Genomic DNA, 18,954 nt, shown 5'->3' with positions numbered 1-18,954 from the left:
TTAAAGGTCTACTGCTGAAAAAACAAACTTTTTTTGTCTTTTCTTGATGTAAATGTCTATGGGTCGGAATTGACCCGTAACACCATAGATGTCATTTTAGTTATTAATCTTAAAATGAAAAAAATCAATAAAACAGATTTATTTAAGAGATGTGTCCTATACCCCTCAGTAATACTCAGGTAACACAGAAAACTTTTATTTATTAATATGATTCTCTTGAGGTTAATTTTACAGTTTTTTTTAATTGAAATCGAGGGGTATAGTGACAAAAAAAGACCCAGAGGCCCACACCAAAGGTATTAAAACCAACATTTTCATGGATAAGGAAGCCTAACAAGGTAACCAAGAGATGAGAAACAAATTGGATGATAACTTATTGTTTTTAGTATATTTTATAGCTGATTTAATTCACGGGTCAAAACCGACCCGCTAACATAAGAGATGATAACAGAAAGCTAACACGAGAGGAAGGTTAAAGCTACCCCTTTGCCTGAGAAACCTCTGATTTAAAAGGTTAATCCGAAAGATCAAGCCTGGATTTGAGTTTGCTCAAGGATACTGAAAGGAGAGCAAAAACTAGGAGACTCTTGAAAAACAGCTACGACCTGCAAGAACTCGGTCACATGATAAGTGAAACTGGCACATTTTAGTTATGACTTTTAGCAGCATTTGAAAATCACTGTTTTATGTTTTCTACTCTTCTGATTTTGAGGCTTCATGAACAAATATACACAGCCTATACAGGGAGTGCAGAATTATTAGGCAAGTTGTATTTTTGAGGAATAATGTTATTATTGAACAACAAGCATGTTCTCAATGAACCCAAAAAACTCATTAATATCAAAGCTGAATGTTTTTGGAAGTAGTTTTTAGTTTGTTTTTAGTTTTAGCTATTTTAGGGGGATATCTGTGTGTGCAGGTGACTATTACTGTGCATAATTATTAGGCAACTTAACAAAAAACAAATATATACCCATTTCAATTATTTATTTTTACCAGTGACACCAATATAACATCTCCACATTCACAAATATACATTTCTGACATTCAAAAACAAAACAAAAACAAATCAGCGCCCAATATAGCCACCTTTCTTTGCAAGGACACTCAAAAGCCTGCCATCCATGGATTCTGTCAGTGTTTTGATCTGTTCACCATCAACATTGCGTGCAGCAGCAACCACAGCCTCCCAGACACTGTTCAGAGAGGTGTACTGTTTTCCCTCCTTGTAAATCTCACATTTGATGATGGACCACAGGTTCTCAATGGGGTTCAGATCAGGTGAACAAGGAGGCCATGTCATTAGTTTTTCTTCTTTTATACCCTTTCTTGCCAGCCACGCTGTGGAGTACTTGGACGCGTGTGATGGAGCATTGTCCTGCATGAAAATCATGTTTTTCTTGAAGGATGCAGACTTCTTCCTGTACCACTGCTTGAAGAAGGTGTCTTCCAGAAACTGGCAGTAGGACTGGGAGTTGAGCTTGACTCCATCCTCAACCCGAAAAGGCCCCACAAGCTCATCTTTGATGATACCAGCCCAAACCAGTACTCCACCTCCACCTTGCTGGCGTCTGAGTGGGACTGGAGCTCTCTGCCCTTTACCAATCCAGCCACGGGCCCATCCATCTGGCCCATCAAGACTCACTCTCATTTCATCAGTCCATAAAACCTTAGAAAAACCAGTCTTGAGATATTTCTTGGCCCAGTCTTGACGTTTCAGCTTGTGTGTCTTGTTCAGTGGTGGTCGTCTTTCAGCCTTTCTTACCTTGGCCATGTCTCTGAGTATTGCACACCTTGTGCTTTTGGGCACTCCAGTGATGTTGCAGCTCTGAAATATGGCCAAACTGGTGGCAAGTGGCATCTTGGCAGCTGCACGCTTGACTTTTCTCAGTTCATGGGCAGTTATTTTGCGCCTTGGTTTTTCCACACGCTTCTTGCGACCCTGTTGACTATTTTGAATGAAACGCTTGATTGTTCGATGATCACGCTTCAGAAGCTTTGCAATTTTGAGACTGCTGCATCCCTCTGCAAGATATCTCACTATTTTTGACTTTTCTGAGCCTGTCAAGTCCTTCTTTTGACCCATTTTCCAAAGGAAAGGACGTTGCCTAATAATTATGCACACCTGATATAGGGTGTTGATGTCATTAGACCACACCCCTTCTCATTACAGAGATGCACATCACCTAATATGCTTAATTGGTAGTAGGCTTTCGAGCCTATACAGCTTGGAGTAAGACAACATGCATGAAGAGGATGATGTGGACAAAATACCCATTTGCCTAATAATTCTGCACTCCCTGTAAAAAGAAAGCATGTGTACCATATTAGTTTTGCTGCCAAAATTAATTAATTAATTGTAAAGTGTTTATTTGTGTTAGCTATTATGCAAAACACGTTCCCTGCATTGCAAACTGATCAAGATATGATATGACAATGAAAACATTGTCATATCATAAAAAGGTAAAAAACAATGACTCTGATGATATTATTTCTGCACAATACTTAGGTTAAGACTTTTGATCCATGGCCCAAACAACATTTACAAATGGTGTAACTAAGCCATAAGCATTTAAGAAGCCCAAATTAAGCCCAAGTGTATATCTTTGTTCTTGTTTAAAAAGTCTTAACAACACCAACTTAGTCAAACTAATAGAACAGCCCAATTTTTCAAGTTAGTTATTGCAGTTCAAGTCATTCAAGTCCAATGAACAGCTTAAATGGTACAAAGGTAAGTGCTGAACTGCCAGAGGCTAAAAAAGGTAAGGTTGACCAAAACTGAAGAATAATGTGCATTTCAGAATTATACAAAAAGGCCTTTTTCAGGGACAACATGGTTAACAGTTTAAATCTGTTCTGCAGCAATGAGGTTGATCAAGCCTTGAAAGCTGCTGCTACTAATTCCTACAGCTGTTCCAACCTTTCTGGATTACTTCCCCCTCTGTCTGCATAAAAGCAGTGCTGGGACACACTGATGTACCCTCGTGAGCATCAGCTGAACAATATTGTCCTGCAGAAAGTAATGTGTTGCTACAAACATGGTGAGAAAGAGGCAATTAACAGTGGAAGAGACACAGACCATCATAACACTTATAAATGTCGGTCTGTCCTACAGAGAGACTGCAAGTCAAGGTGTCAGTGAGTCCAGTTTCCTTCAGCATCAAAGGCTCAGAAACTGTGACAGCAGGAGGTCTGCAGACCCAAAGACACGACTGACTCAGAGGACGAGTTTCTGAGAGTTAACAGCTGTGTGATCAGCAGCTCACAGGACAACAGCTTCAAGCAGCTTCATACTGGTCGTAGTGAGAAAGTCTCAGTTTCAGCTGTGAAGAGAAAACTTCAAGCTGCAGGTTTGACAGGACGAGTGGCAGCAAGAAAGCCCGAATAAGACAAAGAGGCTCGTCGGGGCCATGAAACACCGACACTGGACTACTGAAGACTGCAAGAAGGTTTTATGGACTGATGGATCAAAATCTGAAACCTACGGTTCATCACGCAGGATCTTTGTACACCGTCAAGTGGGTGAAAGGACAGTTCCACAGTGTGTGGCATCAACTGTCAAACATGGAGGAGGAAGTGTGATGGTCTGGGGCTGTTTGCTGGATCCAGGGTCGGTGACTTGTACAGAGTGAGAGGCTCCCTGAACCAAAACAGCTACCACAGCATTCATGCAGCACTGTGCAGGACCCTCTGGTATGAGGCTAGTTAGTCAGGGGTTCATCCTACATCAGGATAAAGACCCCAAACAGTCCAAGCTGTGCCAGAACTACCTCAGGAAAAAGAACAAGATGGTGAGCTTGAAAACATGGAGTCCAGCACAGCCTCCAGACTGAAACCCCATCGAGCTGGTTTGAACTGGACAGAAATGTGAAAGCAAAGCAGCTACAAGGTCCACATTTATGGGAACTTCTGCAACAGATATGGGAGAATATTTGATTTCTATTGTAGAAAGAAGCCACGGCTGTGTTCAGCTGTTATATCTGTCAGAGGTGGCTCCTGATGAGTCAAAGTTTTGGTTCATTTTGGTCCATAAATTGATTCCATGATTTTTTTTAACTCCAATTGCTTTTTTGCACAATGCTTTCATTTCAGAGTGCAGTGAGACATTAAACGGAATAATTTTCAATGAAAAGGGATTAAAAAAAATGTGGTTTTTCTAAAAATTTTGACCATTAGTGTATATTACCATGTAATTTTCCATTTCTAAAAATAAACTCTGTAGATGCTAGAATGTTTATTTGTGTGGATTCTGCATGAACTGCTCTAGTCAAGGTTATAAATATTTTTCTGGCTATTCTGTTTCTATTCACATTATGCATGCGTTCCTTGGGCAGTACTATTGGAAGACATAACATAAATTTCCCCTGCTACACAGATGATGCCCAGCTTTTCTGTTTTGTTTTTATATGGGGTGGCTGTAGCTCAGGTTGCAGAGCAGGTCAGCCACTAATCAGAAGGTCGGTGGTTCGATCCCAGGCTGCATCCTGGCTGCATGCCAAATATCCTTGGGCAAGAGACTAACCCCATGTTTGCCTACTGGTGGTGGTCAGAGGGCCCGGTGGCGCCTGTGTCCGGCAGCCTCGCCTCTGTCAGTGCGCCCCAGGGCAGCTGTGGCTACAATGTAGCTTGCCATCACCAGTGTGTGAATGTGTGTGTGTGAATGGGTGGATGACTGAATGTAGTGTAAAGCGCTTTGGGGTCCTATGGACTAGAAAAGCGCTATACAAATGCAGGCCATTTGCCATTTACCATATATTTATTTTTTTGCTTTGAGAAATGGATTTGATGCAATTTGATGCCAGAGTGAGGTCACTGAAGCAGTTAAACAACTCCTTGGTGGCAGAGCCCCTGGGTGGAGGAGGTTCGCCCTGAGAATAATACTGTAATCTTGCTTGAGATGCCTCTACGATGTTGCGTGTTGATCAGACCAGGGTGTTAAATCCCATCTTTATGAAGGGAGACCGGAGAGTGTGCTCCAACTATAGGGGGATCATCTCAGCGTCCCTGGAAATGCCTACACCAGGGTGCTGGAAAGGACAGTCCTTTGTCTTTTCATAATTTTTATGGACAGAATTTCAAGACGTAGCGAAGAGCCAGTAGGCTTCTGCTTGGGTGCTCTCAGAATCTCCTCTCCTTCACTGCAGAGTGTGAACCGTCAGGAATGAGAATCAGCATCTCCGAGTCTGAGGCCATGGTCCTCAGCTGGAAAAGAGTGGAGCGCCCACGTCGGATCATGGATGAGTTGCTGCCCCAATTGGAGGAGTTTAAGTATCTCAGACTCTTGTTCATGAGTGAGAGGAGAACGGAGTGGGAGATTGACAGACGGATTGGTGCTGTGGCTTTAATGATGCAGACGTTGCACTGGTCCATCACAGTGAAGAGAGAGCTGAGCGTAAAAGCGATGCCCTTGATTCATCAGTCGATCTGCCCTCATTTTGGTCACAAAGGTAAAAAAGGTAAAAGTGCCGGAAATGAGCTTTCTCCCAAGAGGGGCTTAGAATAGAAGTCCACATGGAAAGGAGGTGGTTCAGGCATTTGACAAGGATGCCTCCTGGGCGCCTCCTGGGTGAGGTGTTTAGGGCATGTCCAACCAGGAGGAGGCCCAAAGGCAGCCTCAGGACATGCTGGAGAGATTATATCTCTCTGCAGGCCTGGGAACGCCTCAGTGTTCCCCCGGACAAGCTAGAGGAGCTGGCAGGTGAGAGGGAGGTCTGGCCTTCTGTGCTTAGGCTGCTGCCCCTGCGACCCGGCCCCGGATAAGCAGAAGAACATGACTGGATGGTTGAATGAGTCTTCATATAGTTTCCAAATGCACATTGAGTTTTAATGACTTGCAAGTCATGCATTTTGTTTTTAACATCTCAGTTCTTTTGTAAGCTGTGTTGCATATCTCTGAGATACCAGTAACTTTGGCAAAATGGCAGTAAAGCTAAAAAAAAAGAAAATCAAAACCTGATTTGGGAGTCGACACGAATAGATGGGCTAATTGGGTTGACTAAAAGTTGGAAAACAGCGTGGAAACTGATCTAACTAATCTAAGCTTATGGTATCACTCATATGCCACCATGTACTTTTCAAGGGCTATTTTAAAGATGATGGCAGCCAAGTGCAAGATCACACACTTAACATGTCACATCCTGACTGCTGTTATATCGCTGTCACCTCGAGCGGACTAAGAGGAGTTTGCAAGACAGACACCACTTCTGTCTTTCTGCTACGTCTTGAACAGAGATGGGCAGTAACGCGATACTGTAATCCGATTACTTTTTTTGAGTAACGAGTAAAGTAAGGGATTACTATTGAAAAAAAAGGTAATTAGATTACTGTTACTTTCCTGTAAGCACGCTGCGTTACTGCGTTACTAAAACCATGATTTTTTTTGTGTCTCATGACTATGACGTAAGCAAGTGCGACATTCGTGGCAACAGCTGTGTGCAGATCAAAAATGGATAATACAACGAGTGCTGCAGAGAGTATGAGCGTGCAGCGTTTAAAGCGTGGAAGTACTGACCTTACTTTGAGTTTGATTCCTTAAAAACATTAGCGTACAGCGAAAAAAACCCTAAACGTCCGAGCAAGCATAGAGATGAATGTGAAATCCACAGAGAAGCTGCCGTATCCTTCCACTGACCGCTGCGCACACCTGCACCAGGGCAAACCTCCGCCTGCCCCACTCCTGCTTTACAGGTGAAAATAGAGCAACAGGACCGCTGAGTGTTTGACTTTGTTTATTTTCTGCTGTGTTTTACTTGCATCTATTGAGTGAGTGTAAACACAAAAAACTATTTTATTTTATGTGCTGGAAATAGGTTTAAATGTTAAACACATTTCTTCCAGTCAGAGAATGTTGCATATAATTTAATGTTTGCTTGATGCGTAAAGTTAAAAGATTAAAACTAATAAAACAAGTTTTAAAAAGAGACTTTTCCATTTGATTACATTTTATATGATGGATTATGCAGAAAAAATAGAATTGGGCTGAAAGGTCTGTTGCAATATTACCTATTTAGGGGATAAATCATGTTTTAAAAAGTAACTAAGTAACTAATTACTTTTGAAAATTAGTAATCAGTAAAGTAATGGGATTACTTTTTTCAGGAAGTAATCAGTAATTAGTTACTGATTACTTTTTTCAAGTAACTTGACCAACACTGGTCATTTCCTTCGTCTTCTTCATGTGAATGAATGTGTGTCCTAACCTTTCCTGCCTTTCATGACACTTTCAACTCTAGAAGGCTTAGTGCTGAAAAGAGAGCCAAAAGATCACAGCTGTGGAATTAGTGAAAATGCAGCCTTGAACAACTGGGATCAGTAAAGCAACAAGAGGGTCCTTTTTTAACAGGTGGGAGCATGAAAGGCCTCACACACGCTGCATATTCATAAATCTTGGATGTGAACACGAGTCACTCAATACTTGAAGGAAATTTGGCCATTTCCCCTTGCTGTTTGGTGGAATATAGAAAGAAAAGTAAATAAAATAATACATTTAAAGATGTATTACTTCCTTTTATACCTCCTCATCATTTTAGATGAGAAGGTATAAAACATAGATTATTGTGATAAGATTATGGTAGATATTCATCAAGCTAAATGGAGCAAGGTGCAGCTGAAAACAGGCAAAAAGGGTAAACAGATTAGCAACATTAATACAGCATTATTAACCCTTCATGGTTCAGACAATTCACTTTGCATTAGCATACTTTTTTCTTGATGCACTTGTTTGACTTGTGGTCACTAATTTTAGAAAAGCTCTATAAAAATATGACATTTTTATTACATACAATGAAAAGACAAGAAACAGTGTGTAGTGTGTTTGAATGTTTGGCTGTATGTAGGCACTAGAGTCCATCCCCCTGAGCTTGTAGGGCACTGCAGTTAATTGTAGGTGCTGGATCAGTCCAATCATCTAACTGTGCGAGCACAGAAGAAAGGAGGCTGAATAATACTGTAATTGATTAGGACTTTTATAATGATAAAACATATAAAAATGACTGAAAATATTAATTGATTGATTTTATTTCCCAAAAGGAGACAATTTGATCCTTAGGGAAGTAAAAAGCTGGACTGCACTGGCTTGGAAAAGTCAGTCTTTTTGCCTTTGCTGCAACACTTTCCTCCAGTGCAGCACAAGGACCTGAAAAATGTCTTCTGGTTTTACAGTTTGGAGTAAATCATGACCACTGAAAGATTAATCTGCTGGTAATGCCAATAGAAGGGTATATGAAGGAAATGTTAACACTGTTTTGGGTCTCACAATTGAGCCTAATGTTAAGCAGTAAAACAGAACCAATGTGCGAGATGTTGGAAATGTAAAAACGGGAGTGAGTCAGCCTCAGCATTGTCTTACTCTGTGAGAAAGCCCCCTGAGGAAACACCTTCACTCTGATTAATGCACTACAGCTGCATACCACCTCCCCAGTCTACTGCAGAGGCTGATAAAGGAACATACACACTCCAAACTGCCTCCCTTTCTTGTATCCACATCTCCATATCCACATCCTCTCTTTATGCAAACAAATGAAAAGAACGGCTGGGCATTTCTGTTGCAGACAGCCAGTGCCTCGTTTGCTCGCCCAGTGAATTCAGTAAGAAATCTAAAAGGCTATGAAAATACAGTCATCTGAACGTGCTCAGCACCGGCTGTGGTGGATTTTACTCTTTCAACTTTGGATGACAATAGGTGTCTTAATCTCTCAACTCACTTGAGGTGCAGAAAAACTATAAATCCAGTCTGATCCTCAGCTGGCAGGATATTTTGACATTACACTGGATTTCTGAAAAGGCCGACTCAAGGGATATAAATATGATGGACAGTGAAGGGAGCTCTAACTGGGATACACATGTCACTCCCTGCTGAGCTCAGTCTGTAGAGGTAATTTATTATAACTCTTTTAGCCACTGTGCCTCACACTTTTGGTTCTATATGTGCAATAATAAGACCTAATGAGATGCTGACATAGGATGCAATGTAATATTTGGCCCATTTATCAAGCCACAGATGTTGCACAAGCTTCACATTTTGTGTAATGTCAAAGTAAAAAGTCCATTGTAGGTGGCCTGCTGTAGTCTAAAGCCTCTATGTTGTGCTTTCCTACAGAGTCACCTCCAAACACAGCGGCTCCCACAGCTTTCAAAATTGCATTAAAATAACTCAGAGACCCCGTTGGATAAATGTCATTGCAGTGTTGAATAGGGCTGAACAGCATCTGTTATGGAGGATTTCAACAAAAACAGTAAAAAATGAGGGTCGGTACGTTTCTTTGCCTGTACCAAGAATTGCATGTGGCTGAATCTTTTATAGGTCAACTCCTACCAAACACAAATCACAATGCACAGTAACTATAACAACACTTGCACAGGTATGGCGATATGGCAGCCTCGCTTCTGTCAGTCTGCCCCAGGGCAGCTGTGGCTACAACTGTAGCTGCCTCCACCAGTGTGTGAATGTGAGAGTGAATGAATAGTGGAGTTATTATTATTATTCCAATTATTATTATTATTACTATTATTACTCTTCTGGCCTGGTTATTGCTTCAAACATGGAAGGAAAGATGAGACATCACCACGGCTTCTATTTGTTGTCTTTGCTGCAGCATTTTTGATTCACCACAAACTGAAAAGACCTCAGAGAGCTTTGGAGAAAAGTCCCAGCAGTCTTCTCATGACACTTTATATTTAGAGGTTTCATTTCATTGTAATAAAAATATAGGTACAATTCTGTCTGTCACCTGCAGGACTGTTATCTGTTTTCAGTAACACTATTCTGAATCACTGAGTCGAGGCCTTTGTCATGTATGTATCCTGATGAAGAGCATTTAAAAAAAGGAAAGTGAAAGAACCAACGTGAACAGAGTGACTCGATTTAGCCCAACTGAACTAAGGCCTTTTGTAACTTTGGAACCCACCTGAGATTCTCCTTATTGGCACCAAATCCAACCTTTTGAAGGCGAACCATTTCTCACTCACCATCGATAACCCCACAGTTTTCCCTTCTCCTCAGGTTAAGAGCCTTGGTGTCATCCTAGACAGTTCACTTTCCTATAAATCTCACATCAATAATCTCACCCGTTCTACCTACTTCCATCTATGCAATATTAACAGATTGCTTCCTTCTCTTTCCACCCAGTCTACGTCCATTCTTGTCCACAGTCTTGTTACCTCCCGTATTGACTACTGCAACTCTCTTCTGCATGGTCTCCCCCAAAAATCCCTCCATCAGCTTCAACTGGTTCAGAACTCTGCTGCTCGCATTATCACCAGAACCCCTCCTACCAGCACATCACCTGTTCTTCAGGAACTTCACTGGCTCACAGTGAAAATCCAGATAATATTCAAACTTCTTCTACTCACCTTCCAGGCCCTTCATAACCTCGCTCCTCCTTACCTTTCTGACCTGTTAACCACCACCTGTTCTGCCCGCTCACTTCTTCTTCTTCTATCCAGCTTGCTGTACCTTCCTTCCGCCTCACCACCATGGGAAGCAGAGCTTTCAGCTGCTCTGCTCCCAGGCTGTGGAATTCTCTGCCCCCTGAAATAAGAAACATTGGTTCTCCCCCAGTTTAAATCCCAACTCAAAACCCATCTGTTCAAATCTGCATATTCACTGTGAATCCACTGTTTGTCAATTTTATCTTGTGCTTTTGTTTTATTGTTCTTATCTTGCCATTGTTTTACTAGGTGTCTTCTTATTGTAAAGTGTCCTTGGGTGACTTGAAAGGCGCTCATAAATAAAATTTATTATTATTATTATTATTTAAAGCATTTGTACAGCATATTGAAGAGGAAATCTTCTATTTAAAAAAAACACTCCCACTGTGGAAGACAAACAAAGCTCTGTTACTGACATTACAGATCTGCACCAAATGTGTCTCTGGGATAAGAGATATCAATAATATTGCTTTATTTGCAAAACACAGTCATCTGCTGGTTTATCTGTAAGGGGAAGGGAAGTGACTAAAAGGAGATGGGACAAAAGAAACACATGGGAGACAGCCAGAGGTTAAAATGAATTACTAATTATTAAATGTATTGGCCGTGTATAAACACAAAGAGAGTGACAATTTTATAAAAACTTGGATAAATATAAACTGGTTCTGAAAAAAGTTTTGATATGTAAAATAAAACAATAATCCTGCAGTTTGAACTTTCATAAACCCATATCCTACTGACAGAAGACAATATGTTTCTTAGTTTAAATATATCAAATGTTTAAAGTCAGAAAACTTTAAGAGAAATAATACATCATTCTGAATCTGATGGCTGGATGCAACAAAATGCTGGGACAGTCAGTCCTACTAAAACAAAACAGCTGGAAACAGTTGTGGGTGTACATGAGTATAAAAAGAGGATCTTAGAGAAGAGCTTCTCAGAAATAAAAATGGGCCGAACTTCACCGGTCATCAAAAATAAATCTACAAATCCAATGATTTAACATAGAATTAGAGTCTCATTTGCATAAATGTAACTCATGTTCTTCAAGTGTCGAAATGCATAGAAATCAATACAAAAGAAATTTTGTTCCTCTAACACAGTTATATAACTATACCTTACATTTATTAAAAAAAAGGTAAATACACAGTTCAAAGTGTGGCAGACGAAGCTTCCATGACAGCCTTCTATCTAAATGATTACTCTCGGTGCACTGTGTACTCTGCAGTCCGTATGCTCTCTAAAAAAATGTCCTCTGGGAAAAGCTTTACTGCCAATGAGGTTTTGGCACAACTCTGACAGTGAAAGAGACCTGGAGGAGACTGTGTCAGAGGATCATGTTGAGGAGGACACTGATTTTGAGGAATTCTCATCTGATGAGAACGAGAGTGTTGACCCTCCTGTTGTCTCTCAGCCACCAGCAGAAACAGTCCCCTCCAATGATGTGGTCCCTTTCCCAACTCCAAAAACAGGATAAACTGAGTGAGGCTAATATTATGAGAATGGTTCCAGACCCCACCAATCAGCCATGTTGAGGACATCAAGTCATCACTTTAGCTCTCCTTGACACCATCGATGTACTTTGAATGACAAACTTAGAGATGCTTTATGGGGACAGCTGGAAATACTTGGATGTAACTGAAGCTTACATTGGCTGGCTCATTTTGGAAGGAGTTTACAAGTCAAAAGGTGAAGCAACATAAGCCTTTGGAGACTAGAAGGGCAATATTTCCAGCCACCATGTCTCTCAAGACCTTCCAAGTTTTGTCCCAGGTTATACGCTTTGATGACGAGGAAACAAGGCAGGTCCGACAAGAACGTGACAAACTTGTGGCACAAGTGGGTACAGTGTTTACCCCTGCGGTACAATTCAGACCCCCATGACTGTGGACAAATCCTTGGTTTCGTGGCTGCTGTCCATTTCGTATGCCGAGCAAACCTGCCAAATATGGCATCAGAACGTGGGCAGCATGTGATGCACAGTCCAGCTTTGCCTGGAATATGCAATTTACATAGGCAAGTTTGACCTGATGGGGGCGCTAGAGAAAAGGGCATGCCGTCACCAAAAACCAATAGGGTTCATCCACTTGTGGTCATTAATGCTGTCAGTTATTATGAAAAGATTTGAATGCAAACTTTTCAAGATACATTTATTCTAAATTAAACGTTTGGCCTGATGGTGGCGCTAGAGTTTCATTATCAATGGGGCTATTTATGTAGTCCAAAAATAAACAAAGTGCCTGACACAAACACTTGGTCAACAGTTGTATGTTTACCATTGTCTGGAGGCAAATATCCCTCAGGGTGAAATGGGTTGGTAATATTTGAGGAGAATAGGACGGTTAACAACACGTGCAACTCTGCAGCCGTTCATGTAGGTACATTCAAACTCTGTAAGTCTCTGTGGTTTGTGGTTCCTCTTTGGATCCACAATCAGGACACATAGAGCTGAGCTAATTTTTATAGAGTACAAAACCAACGTCTGAGTGAAAACACAAGTCCATCTCACTATAGAAGCACTCTAGAATAAGATCAACCGCACTCTGCAGGAGCTCAAACCACTCCTACCTTCCCCTATTTTTACAGAAGAGCCACCTTGATTGGACAAGACTCAGTTGTAAAGCTGCATCTAAAGCAGGGGTGTCCAACTCTAGGCCGGTGTCCTGCAGGTTTTAGATCTCACCCTGGGTCAACACACCTGAATCACATGATTAGTTCATTACCAGGCCTCTGGAGAACTACAAGACATGTTGAGGAGGTAATTTAGCCATTTAAATCAGCTGTGCTGGATCAAGGACACATCTAAAACCTGCAGGACACCGGCCCTCGAGGACTGGAGTTGGGCACTAAAGGGTCACTCTGAAAATGTCCACATTTTAAACAGAGAAGACAGATAGTTTGAAAGAGGAGTGAAAAAGGTCATCGATGTCACTCAACACTCAAGTCAGGACACCAATATTCATTCACAACGACAATAAAAAGAATACAGCTAAGAGTTACTGGACAGGTGGGCATCACAGACATACATGTTTATAAGAACACGGAAACTGTCTCAGCTGTCCAAGCTGAGTATAACAGAGGAAAAAGTCTACTTTAGTTTCTACATGAATTTTGCACAATTTCTATGTAAATATTTTAAATCATACATATGTATGTATAAGTCATTATATAGTCATTATCTACATGGAGTTTACCTGCTGTAAGAAGACTACACTGCATTTAACTTCAACAAAACAGTGGGATTTATGTGACTTATTATAACATTCTTTCCGGCACTCAGGGGACGGTAGCAAGGATAGCGAGTCTTTACTCCAAAAAGTCCAGTACAAATATTTTATCTGCTAACAGTCTGACTATGCAGCAAAAGCCAGTTAGTTATAGTAAGGTAACTTTACCAAACATTAAATGATGCTGCACAGAGAATTCAATTTAAACACAGGCTTATCACGCATTTAAAACTTGCCTTTTTGTCCTTCGGGAGGGAAAATGAGCCTAAAATGGTGACAGTGCAATCGCTGTAATGCTCTGTATCCTACACAGACCATCACCAGTCTGAGAACTGGGAACTCTAAAGTGGACATGAGACACTACACTATGGAGCCCGACTCTTAAAAACTGACATAGACTTGTGAAGGTGGGATTAAGAAATAAGTCCTTAAAGTTATCAGAGCATGTTTAGGGCCATCTTGTGCCAGCACACAACATAACGTCATTGGTTAGTTGGTTGCGGCTAACTGACTTACATTAGTTTAAGTTAGGTAACTGGTGACAGAACTGATAACTCAGATGAAAATAATGAGAACAAAACTAAAAATCAGTCTGTGTGTGTGTGTGTGTGGGGGGGGGTGTCCACTTTTGTAGCGTCTCTGGCTGCAACATTGAGTTTTATGTTAACAAACCAAGGATGTGCTATCCAGCTTCACTCTCTATCTCTCAAGCCATAAGTGGTTTCTCACTGTTTGGCCAGCTGCCCTGAAACAGGTAAATCCACCTGTAAGCTGTAATGTGTTTGTAAATGAGGACTATGTGCAGGAGATCCTGTTTGAATCACCAGACTGACAATCTGGAGTCCGACACTCTGAGTTCCCCTCGTCCGCCCGGCTGTGATGAACTGCACAAACCAGATGTGATCAGGACTATTTTATGCAGTAAAACAGTCTCATTTGCCAAGAACACTCAAACAGTTTATCACATAGTATCAGACTATTATATACATATGGTATGTATATATTAGTCTATACTAATCCATATCTTTATATGTCTGTGTGTCTGTGTGTGTGTGTGTGTGTGTGTGTGTGTGTGTGTGTTTTGCATGGAAGTGCTTAATAGTCCTTAATAATTTGAGATTAGCTCCCAACTGTGCACCAAAGTAGGATTGTGAGATTATCCCTCTCTTCAGCACTTTTTAATCTACAGCGTACTCAAGGGCTCAGACTAAATTTAGCATGGAACTGTCAAAGATATGAGCCAGACACACAACTTGATGTGTTTCACTGTCCTTTCAGAGTCTACAACAGATCTACAGCCCCTGATCTTCATTGACTCCGAGTTACACACTGTGCTTTTAGAATCCCGTCCACAGACGATGCTGCAGAGCCTGAATTGTTGAAGTGCTCGGCTGGTACCATTAGCACACCTACTCCAAATCACAAGTACTCCTTCAAACAAGAGCGTGTGGAAAATCAGCTAACGTAGAAGTCTTCCACTCAAACCTCATGCTTTTTAAAAAATATTTAATCAAACAGTGCTCTTGGTTAACACAGCAACGTGGACTCTAAGCCATTTGACAAGAATTTTTGCATTTCCTCTTTCTTTGGAAAAGAAAAAAGAAAGAAGAAAGGAAACGTGTGGTTATTTCAACCACTGTGTGCTGACTGTCAGGAGACCTCACTGGCTGAGCCCTAGAAATCAAATTTGCAAAGAAATCAAGTACCGTAATTGTCGGGCTATAAGCCGCTACTTTTTGCACAAGCTTTGAACCCTGCGGCTTTTAGTCAGGTGCGGCTTTTCTATGGATTGTCCATGATTTTTGTCATATCGTAAGAGGATTTGTTTTGTTTGTTCCGCTGTTGTACGGCACTACGTTGCCTGGCGGAAGGATCGGGGTTCAAGAGTGGTATGTTGGTCACATGTCCGTCCGCCAGGCAACGTAGTGCCGTACGAAGTAGCGCGAAAAACAAACTTCAAAGTAGCGCTACGCGTTCAGCGGGAGGCGTGGATGACGAGCGGCGATAAACTTGCGAAAAGCAAGTTATGCCCAACTCCACCGGTGGATTCTGACAGCGTGGAAAAGTGCGAAAACATCCACGATCACCAACAGATTTTGAAGGGCTGGACTGCTGCATGATGGAGAGGACGACACCGCCACGGCCCTTCTGAGGGTGTTCGACTCTGACACTGACAACGAAGATTTCTTTGGTTTTGAAAGTGACAACGAAGGAAAGAAGCGGAGAGTGGATGACGAAGCCATCCTGAGCCTGTTCGTATCCGACACTGGAGGAGAGGACTTTGGTGGTTTTAGTGGCAGGAAGATGGTGGTGAATGACTGACTTTTCTTCTTGTTAAAGCCGTGTCACTGCACCTGAGCATAAAAGGTAGTCCGAATCTATTTTTCTGGTGTGCTGTAGGTTACTGTTATGTACTACATTTGTTACTCATTTATGAAGCACAGCACATGTGCAAATATGTATCCATAACTTGTTTTTCAAAATATTAATAAAAGGGGTGTGTCTCCAAACAGCCATCTCTTTCCTGACAATTCCCTTTGTGCATATTCTCTTACATATGATAAGTCAACATTGAAACACCTGCGGCTTTTGGTCAGGTGCGGCTAATGTATGTACAAAACAGGATTTTCCCCTGATTTTAGCTTGTGCGGCTAATATTCAGGTGCGCTTTGTAGTCCGGGAAATACGGTAAGTAATAAATGAATAGGTAAAAGGTAATCGGCAATTAGAATCTGGAAAAGAAAATCAGACAACCTGACCAGGACCACCAAAAGACAGGTGTTGATTAGCTAATCACAGGCATACAAATGTGCAAGCATCACTTAAAGTATGTAAGCAACAGTCGTGGGTAACTGGTCAGAAGAATCTGTTGACAGCTTGTGCAGGTGATCCTCACCAAGCTGCTGACCACACTGCATATGTTTCACCTCTGTTACAGAGTTCACACATACATGTGGGAGATTCATTATATTTTGGTCATAAACTCAGACAACAACTATCCTCCTCTATCTTTACATGACTTTCACCCAATAATGAAACTGCAGAAGTATCATATCTCAATAAAGACCATTCTAAAGTTTTTATCGACCTTAAGCAAACTGTCAGTGTTTGACAGGTTTGAGGTTTCTACCTGTGCTTTCTCTCTCTGCTCTCTCAGGTGGAGAGGGGGGCTGTGTTCTGCCCACAGGTGGAACTGCCCTTCCCAGGCTCGCACTCTTGCACCTGCAGTGCATCCTCTCATAATGACTGTGCATTTATGAATCCACCGTGGTGCTAATTTGGCTCGCTCATTAGTGCTTATTGCTGAGTTATTTGTCCCATAACCTTGTGCTTCTGTTTTTTCTCCCAGTTCTCCATCGGTAGCTCGATTCCTGTTCCATGGACGGTTTAAGTAAGTTCCAGTAAGGAGTCACCTGAATGTCACACGTGACTCTGTGGATTTATGGATCAATTCAGTATAAGGTTAATTCAAAAAAATTAATGCTCTGTAATACTGAACAGGATGTATTTATCATCACATCTTTTCTTGAAATGAAATATGAATGATAACATATGAAACTGGGTTAGCCAAAAAAGATCAATAAATGGATTCGATGGTTAAAGATCAGTGTTATTAGCTAAAATTAACAGGTAGCGACTTTTTATCTCTCACGTCATTAAATCATGTCATAATCACCATTGTGCTACTCACTCTGCTTTAAAGAGGTTTTAAAATGTGCTTTTATTAGCAACTGACTTGCAGAATTATAATTCCTGTATATACCATGTTTTTGTTATATCAGCACAAAAAACAATTAAATGTTTTGTAGATGTAGTTAACTAGAAAATAACAATTGTGATTCTTTTTAAAAATATTGTTATGTAAATTATTTAACATTACTACCCTGTGGATTCATAGAACTTTGAAGGAAATGTGGCGCTTTAACAATGTATATTTGAAAAGAGGATTGGGTCATTGCCCCGGCGCAGCACCTGTAGGTGATGCAGACCTGTCTACATCTAATCCAAGCTCATGTCTTCTATTAGTGGATGAATAATTCACTTAGTAAATGTCTTTCAGGGAACGGTGAAAGCAGTCTGTCAAGGAAAGAGCTGTGCTTTAGTCATAACACAATACAAAACTGCAGAATCATTACAAAATGGAAGTGGCAGATTGATGTGAGACTGAGCAGGTGTTGGGAGATGAATGTAAGTCTGCCAGAGGAATACTAAAGCTCAAATAAAGTGAAATATAAGCTGTAAAAACACAGACACATGACAACGAGCAGAAAAACGGGGTTTTCCTACCGTCCTCTGTGGGGACATAGATGTTCAGATAAAGGCAGTCCTCGCTCTGCTCCTGCACGTAGGTAACCACTGTATCCAAGTTAGCCGTGAACCACACGGGGAGCATATCATTGAGTAAAAAGCGGTCCTCTAAGAACTGAGGACAAACTGAAGGAAACTGAGTAGCATTCCTGATACCGGGCCACGACATGGGGGGCTCTGGTGGTTGGAACCTCCTCTCCCCCGTTGGGGCCATTGCATATGGAATCCCCAAATACTGCTCCACTGGTCCCAGTATCTCATTGGGCAATGTAAGTTTCACTCCCCGCAACTTCCCATAATTGGTGGTGACTACAGGGTGCTGCTGGGCTTGAACGATAGCTGACGAGATCAACACCAGCCCCATCCACGACAGAATGCTGACCTTAGCCATGCAGTAACACATCCATGAAAGGCCTCCAGATGCTGTCATGCTCCTTTTGTGCTGAGCCCGAGCCTGGCAGGTTGTGGTTTTGGTCCACGCTTGGGTCCTGGGCACCCCACCAAGAAGCTGCCTGCTTCTCCTCAGGATGCAAGTTGAGCACATGAGCCCCGGCCAGTCAAAGCAGCTTTCTCAGAGCTCCCCATCCCAAGACTCTGTGGAGGTTGATGGCTGCTGGGTAACTGTCACTCCCAGAAGAAAGCACTCTGAAGAACACTTTGGTTATCTCAAGTCCAGCTTGACGAGATAGATAGTCCTAAAAGAACAACAAAAAGCATGTTGAGTGTTTCCACTACGACATATTTACAGTGTTATTGCAGTTTACCAGATGAGTCTGAGCAGATTAATCATCTTTAATTCAGCAAATTACTAGGGAAAAATTACTTGGATATATGATGTGTATGCACACGTATGTTCTTGAGAGGGTGAACTTAACCTTGGTTATCTCCTAAATGGTTTTGTTGGTTAGGACGAAGGACAAAATTTTGACTTTAATTTAAAAAGTGTTCAAACTTTTATTTGAAATGATTTTCTGTGCTCTCAGAATATATT

General features: G+C 41.4%; 1 protein-coding gene across 1 annotated transcript in view; it reads right to left on the bottom strand.

The window, feature by feature from the left end:
• Positions 1-18,507, bottom strand: part of nlgn4xa (neuroligin 4 X-linked a) — a 117,168-nt gene extending 98,661 nt beyond the window's left edge. Inside the window, exon 1 of the mRNA XM_085348754.1 lies at positions 17,943-18,507. Coding sequence (XP_085204880.1) covers positions 17,943-18,507 — 565 coding nt within the window. The remainder of the gene's footprint in view (positions 1-17,942) is intronic.
• Positions 18,508-18,954: the final 447 nt, after the last annotated feature.

Source organism: Diplotaxodon limnothrissa, linkage group LG23 (genome assembly GCF_057381915.1).
Source record: "Diplotaxodon limnothrissa isolate DT_005_m linkage group LG23, D_limnothrissa_male_GT1.1, whole genome shotgun sequence".
NCBI classification, from domain to species: domain Eukaryota; kingdom Metazoa; phylum Chordata; class Actinopteri; order Cichliformes; family Cichlidae; genus Diplotaxodon; species Diplotaxodon limnothrissa.
This window is presented reverse-complemented; position numbering and strand designations above follow the sequence as displayed.